The sequence below is a fragment of the Lycium ferocissimum genome, chromosome 2 (assembly GCF_029784015.1).
Source record: "Lycium ferocissimum isolate CSIRO_LF1 chromosome 2, AGI_CSIRO_Lferr_CH_V1, whole genome shotgun sequence".
NCBI lineage: Eukaryota > Viridiplantae > Streptophyta > Magnoliopsida > Solanales > Solanaceae > Lycium > Lycium ferocissimum.
The window spans coordinates 69,805,180-69,812,359 of record NC_081343.1 but is presented as its reverse complement, the minus strand read 5'-3'; the positions used below and the strand labels follow the sequence as shown (position 1 = coordinate 69,812,359).

The following is a 7,180-nucleotide window of genomic DNA, read 5'->3' as shown; positions in this document are numbered from 1 at the left end:
AATTGATAAAAATTTCTATTATTTAAAATAAGGACATTTATCAATAAATTATATTAAAGTTAAAAATGTATAAAAACAACGATTTTGTGCTATTTAATGACTAGGAAGTCTAAAGAAATTAGTTTTTAAATACAGAGGGCCAAAATTGGGTGTCAACACTTATAAATTAGCCTTATTTATTATAGCATGACTTAGTACTTTTAGATTATGATCATTTTATTTCATGCGATTTTCTTGTTACTTTTTGTTGTTGAATATTTTAGCACAATGTCATCTCTCATCTCACATTTTGTGTTATTTTCTCAATTAATATCTTAATTAGATAGTCGTATCTTACTAGGACTAAAGAAGTATTTGAAGTACAAATTATATGTTTTGTATGAAGCCTTTGCCGAAAAAAATCCGAAAAAGTCGAGCAACCCGAAAAAATGGAGAAAATCCGAGATTGAAAAACCAGACTTTTGTTGGTTTAGTTTGATTTGGTTTATAGATTTAAAAACCCGATACAATTGGTTTGATTTGATATTTAAAAAACTCGAATTAATCCGATCCATGTACACCCCTAATCATACAAAGAAAACAGCATGTAATAATAAAAATTGCACAATAGGATAATAGAAGAGTAGCACTAAGTTACACTACTTGATATAGTATAGTAATAAAAAACGAAACAGTGAGGCCAAAAATAGACAATCATGTTGCAGAAACATGATTTAGATGAATCTAACTTATAGCTGTAGGGTTAGTTTCATGTCACTTTAGCTTGCCATGATTGTTAGGAACGTTTTACATTTATAATTCATCTCATATGTCAGTTGTCACATTGAAATGAAAACCCACTTCAGTGTTCTTTTTTTTTTTTTTGGAACATTGAGTTCATTACTCACAAAATTCCAACTTAGATGTTCATGAGTATAAATCTTGATTTGGCAAAATAAGGACGATCTAGCAGCCAGTAAGGATCACATGAGAAAAATGAATCGGACGGTAAAGTGGAAACGCAGCCATTCGTCCGACAAACTTCCGACCGCAGAGAATGGCTCCTCTTTATGGCTCTCCCCTGATCTGGCACATATGCTACTCCCTGCATTCCAAAATAAATAGAGTAAATTTTGGGACGTGGCACACCTCTTGACAAAGTTAGTTAATGACATTAATAAAAAGATAATATGATAATATTATTCCTTCCGTTCATTTTTATTTGTATAATTAAAGGCGGCGACAGAATTTGAAGCTTGTGAGTTCAAGATTCTAATTCGTTTAAATTACTAGGTTCTAAATTAACAATTTATACATTTTCAATGAATTTTTCAAAACAAATACAGGGTCTGGATCAAAGTTGCTGGGTTCGCCGAACCCCTGAGTACTATGCTAGCTCCGCCCTTGCTTGAATTTATCTGACACACCTTTAAAGTAGTCATAAATAAAATGACAAATTTACTACTCCCTCCTGATAAAAAAAAGAGTCCACTTAGCTTTTTTTTTTTTTTTGGATAAAAAAAGAGTCCATTTAGCAAATCAAGAAAGAATTAATCTTGTTTTTCCATATTTGGCCCTATTAAGTGTTATATGATCAAATCTCAATGCCTATTTAATTAGCGGTAGTTTAGTCAAATTATTTATTTTTGTCTAGGAGTTAGTGTTTCTTAAGGGGTGTGCAAATGACTAAGTGGACTCTTTTTTTGATCCGGAGGGAGTATATCACTCTTAATTATTACTAAGTCATCTAATGATTGAAATCAATTATACTTAAGAAGTTGTGCAACTACTAGTTAATAATAAGGGTAAAATAGATATGAATATGAATAAATTATCTCTTAATTTTTCAAACTAAACACGTAAAAATGGATGGAGGAAGTACCTTTTTGCTTCTTCCCAAACTTTTATAAGAACTAGACATAGTCAATATTGAGACTGAAAAACTCATTTAAGAAAAGAATAATTTTGAAAAAAAAGTATTACTAATATCTATTGGGTTTTAAAAGAGTCAATTATTTTGAACTAAAGAAAAAAATGCTAAAAATTCATTTATTTTGAATTGAATTGAATTGAAGGAATAAATTTCCCCTAAGCAATCAGTGAGTATTTCTAGAAAGTATACCCCTAGACACTCGCGGCGCAAGTTAGTGAAATCCCACATTAATATCCTGCTTCATTTTACATTACCAAAACTACCCTCCACTATACGCCATTCGCTATAAAATGGCCATCGTTCAGCTTATCAACTTTAGTTGCAAAATAAACTTACAACACAACATATACAGACAAAACCATATACAGCGTAGATTTTCGCATAGTCCCTAGCCAGAATCTTGTTTTCACGGTCACCGGCCGTTAAAACTTTCATTTATAGATTTTCCCTTTATTTTTTCAGCTCGGAGGTCATATAATTAACTTCCGATCTGAAGTAGTAGTAGTTATAGCCTTTTTTTCTTCTGAGAACGAAGGATTTTGTGATGGGATTTTGTATCTGTCCTTTGGAAACTCCAGCTAGATTACTGTGGAGTACTAGTTTCTTCCGCCACAAGCTCATGCTCTTTTAGTCAACTGATCTCTTTTTTTTCATACAAATCCCTGCTAAAAAAGAACTCTGTTGTGGGGTTTTTCCTTTTCTCTTTCGCCGGAAATATATACAGATATATATAATCTTCTTCTCTGTGTGAATATAATTTCTAAGGCGATCTTCCAGATCATTGAAAGTATGGGATCTGGACATATATTTTTCGACCCGTCGTGTCACGGCAACATGTTGTTCCTTGGGAATGGTGATCCTGTTTTCCAAGGTACTTTTTAATCATTTATTTTCTCTATTCTAAACAACGTAACACTTATCTATTAGTACTTGAGAGTCGAAGGATATTCGTCTTGATCAGGATTAAAATTTTTTGAATTATGTAAATTTCGTTATTCAAAGTTACAACAGAAACAAATAATTTGACGATCTTATTCCAAATCGTACAAAATGAAGCGAAGGGAGTAACTTTTAGGGAAGGTAACCTACCACAGATGATTTAGCGTACCAAGAGAGCTGAACAGACGGATCAGCTTATGATACCAAAATTCTCTTGTCTAAAGATTTGTTTTTATAGCTTGATTGTCTTTATGAGTTCCCAGTGAAAATAGTGGTAAAGTTCAATTTTCTTTTGTAACAACCTTTTGCATGTAAGTTCTAAAGGGTAGTCTTTTATGTTCTGTTTTGACGCTTGACATATACTACCATTACAGGACAAAGATCGATGATGAAGATGGAGGACTCCTCGAAGAGGCGACCCTTCTTTAGCTCGGGGGAGGAACTATATGACGAGGAATATTACGACGAGCAGTCGCCTGAGAAGAAGCGCCGTCTCACTCCTGAGCAGGTTAGCTTCCTTCTCTTTTCTTTATCTAGATCACATACATATGACCAAATACTTCATTTTCACCGGTCACGTTTCGCTTCCGAATAATTTAGAGTTAAAGTGAATTAGATTCATTCAATATTTTAAAATTAAAATTTAAATGTTCGAAAATTATACCAAAAATATAATTCATTTCATATTAATATGATGAAAAGATACTCTCTCTGTTCATTTTTTACTATTATATTGACTTGACACGCCTATTAAAGAGCCAAAAATAGAATGACAAATTACTATACACCCCTAATTATTGTTATGTAACATAATATTTGAAATCAATAAAACAACATGATGTTTGAAATCAATAAAACATACTTTAAAATTTGTGTAGTCACTAAGAATTCCTTGAATTTTCCAACTCAATAATTAATAATAGAGGTAAAATATGTAGGAAATAGTAAATTATCTTTTGATTTTTCGAACTGCACAAGTAAAAATAGACAACTATTTTTAGTATGCAGGACAAGTAAAAAATGGACGGAGAGAATACATCTTAAAATATTGGTCAAAGTACATATAGTTTTGACTCTCGAGAAACGGAGAAACGAAACATGACAAGTAAAAGTTAACGAGGGGAGAAGTATATTTTCATTAATACTTAAATTTTTTAGATGCAATTCAAATATAATACTATAATATATTATGTGATATATATCAGGGCTATCTAGCGGAAGGTTAAATTATCTTGATTCAATTCTCACTGTTAGTAAAACAAAAGTTTTTGTGCTTGGCTCGTAAACTAACCATCAGGCTACATGTGGGAAGATGTGGTAAGACATATTATTATTACGTAATTAAAAAAAGATTCTTTCTAATTGTTTAAGCTTTTAGACGTAATGGAACATATTCACAGCTATAGCATCAAATCTTTACGGATTCGACCTGTAGATCCTGAAAATGATCGAATAATCACGTGAAGGAATTTCTTTTTAGCAAAGAGAGTTTTCTTTAAGCAAAATTTTAAATTGGTGGATTCGATTAGTTGTTGAGCAATAAGTTCTCTTTGTTGTTGGGTAAATTAAGGTGCACTTGTTGGAGAAGAGCTTTGAGACGGAGAACAAGCTGGAGCCGGAGCGCAAGACTCAACTGGCCAAGAAGCTTGGGCTGCAGCCCAGGCAGGTGGCTGTGTGGTTCCAAAACCGCCGTGCCAGGTGGAAGACCAAGCAGCTCGAGAGGGATTATGATCAGCTCAAATCCTCTTATGACTCTCTTCTCTCTGATTTCGACTCCATTCGCAATGACAATGAGAAGCTCAAAGCTGAGGTATTACCATATTGTTTTCTGATCATTTTATCTGTTTACTTAAATCCTGTTATACACTCTAATATATTTGAAGAATCCTTAGAAAGCTATCTGATGATAATTACATACACATAAATTTTTGGTAATGCTTGATGTAGTTCTACTAATTAACTGATAGTGGTCTTGATGTGAGAAGAGTGCTCAAGATTGTAATTCTTGTCCTTTAGGCCTTAACTTGCAATACTCCATCAGGAACAATTAACAAATTATGGAAGCCACCTGATTTAGACGATCACTTTAAAAAAAAAAAAAAAAAAGCTATGAATTTTGTCGTTAGATTGCTCGTAACTAACATAATTTTTTGATAATATATGCTGATCCTATGGATTTTACGGTTTAGCTACAGAACTTGTTTCGTCGCTAATTCATCATAACTAGGATTATTGAAGGTTGTTTAGCTACATAAACTGTTCGTTATTAATTCTTGTGTTTTAAGTAGTGAATTTTATCATGATTATGTCATAGTTCTACTGTATCCTGATTAAAATAATCACGACAAAAAGTATCCTTTCTTCTAACACTAGAGAGTCGGTTACAGTGACGATATAGACAATTTACTATAGGAACATATATTGCATAGAATAATATGATCTTATGCACTATCTAGCTAGAAAAGACTATGATAACCACTATATAGAATATTAAGATAAGATATGTTGGTTGACGAATTTCGCCGGCGAGGTTGGTAATTGGCAGCAATTTTAATTTTAATTTTAATCTGACTTTGAGGTCATATTCTGTGTAACACCTGGCAATCAATATTAGTAGTGGGGAACCTCACATCCAATATTCTTCGTCACCCACAAAAGAAAATTATATCTGTCACTATCCTTCCGAGTCACTCTTGCATCAAGTCAAATAAATAAAAGTACCAGCATCAGTTCTAACCCCCACTTTGTATGTTTTTCATTTACCTGGATTTCAATTCAATAGAGCGAATATACTTTTGGTATATAGGAAAACTTGCTTTAAAATATGCGCAGTGATGAAGGCCTTACTATATAGATAGTGGATGTATCACTATCACTTACAATACTGTTATTTGATACAGTAGCTTTTATTTTTCAGCTTTTTTATTATTTTTTTTTTTTATCAATTGATATAATCATAGAGTTTAAGTTCTTTGAATTAACAGTATCTAAGGTGGGGTAAGGTCTGCGTACATTTAACCCTTCCCAGACCCCACACTGTGGGATTCAACTGGATATGTTGTTGTTGTTGTTGAATTAACAGTATAGGAATATAATTTCTTTTTATAATATCACACTGTTGACTTATAACAATAAGCAACAACTTATAACAATAAGCAACTATTCACAACACCTAGGACTTAGGAAGATGGCTTTAAGATTTAATTTATAAACACCGACAGAACACAAAAACTGTATGTTATTAGTTCATCTCTACATATGATAGCAGGTAACCTGATTTATATTCATTACTTATAAGCCGCAATTTGTAGTTATTTTTTAGCTGACCTGATAGTTTAAAAATTCTTACATATTGAAGTTAAACTGTTTTGTTAATTGGGGAAAAAATGCAGGTAGGTGCATTGATGGAGAAGTTGCTGGGGAAAGTGGTTGGAGGAGCAGGGGTAAGTGAAAAATCTGAGGTTGTGGAGGTAGATGCTATGACAACCCTTCAAGTGAAGGTGAAGGCTGAGGATAGGCTGAGCAGTGGCAGTGGTGGGAGCGCGGTGGTAGATGAGCATAGTCCACAGCTGGTAGACAGTGGGGACTCATATTTTCATGCTGATCATGAGGAGTATCCTCCAGGGCCTGGAGGATGCAATATACCTCCACCTGTCGATGGTTTACAATCCGAGGAGGATGATGGTAGTGATGATGGCAGCTGCCATGGCTACTTCTCTAACGTCTTTGTGGCGGCAGAGGAGCAGCATCAGGATGAAGGAGAAGAGCCACTTGGATGGTTCTGGTCTTGAATTTTAGAATATTTTGTCTAGCAGTTTTTCTTATCTACGCGCGCTTTGTATGATGAATAAGTGTTGTAATTCGCATGTATAATTCAAACATCTAATATTAATATGCTTTTGCATCTTTTTTTCTATGAATTAATTCTGCTTCTTCATATATATCAGATTTACTATTTATACTACTACGTAATAGATGAACAAAAATCATGATCGAAAGGAACATAAAAAGAAGAAGGCTTAAATAAATAAAAATGAACAAGAAGAAGGCTTAGCTCATATAAATGTACAAAAGGGAAGGGGAAGACACATACCTTCAAATTTGAGAGTTGAGACTTTCTTATGAAGCTAAGTTCATATAAGAGTGATATTATTTTTCGTTGCCAATCAAACCAAGTATCTAAGTAGTGTTGTTAAAGAATAAATTTAGAGTGGAAGTACAGAAGCATCAATGACTGTTGAGGTACTACATGATCTGACCCTATGAAGCTCATGGACGATTATGAAGGCTAAAACTCGTGTTAGAGCTTTGGATGTGCATTCCCATGCC

General features: G+C 33.4%; 1 protein-coding gene across 1 annotated transcript; it reads left to right on the top strand.

Annotated features, from left to right (window-relative positions):
• Positions 1-2,218: 2,218 nt before the first annotated feature.
• Positions 2,219-6,790, top strand: LOC132047197 (homeobox-leucine zipper protein HAT5). The gene is made up of 4 exons (XM_059438146.1): positions 2,219-2,783; positions 3,226-3,359; positions 4,422-4,661; positions 6,244-6,790. The coding sequence occupies exons 1-4, from the start codon at positions 2,702-2,704 to the stop codon at positions 6,640-6,642; spliced, it is 855 nt and encodes a 284-aa protein (XP_059294129.1). The 5' UTR covers positions 2,219-2,701; the 3' UTR covers positions 6,643-6,790.
• The last annotated feature ends 390 nt before the right edge of the window (positions 6,791-7,180 follow it).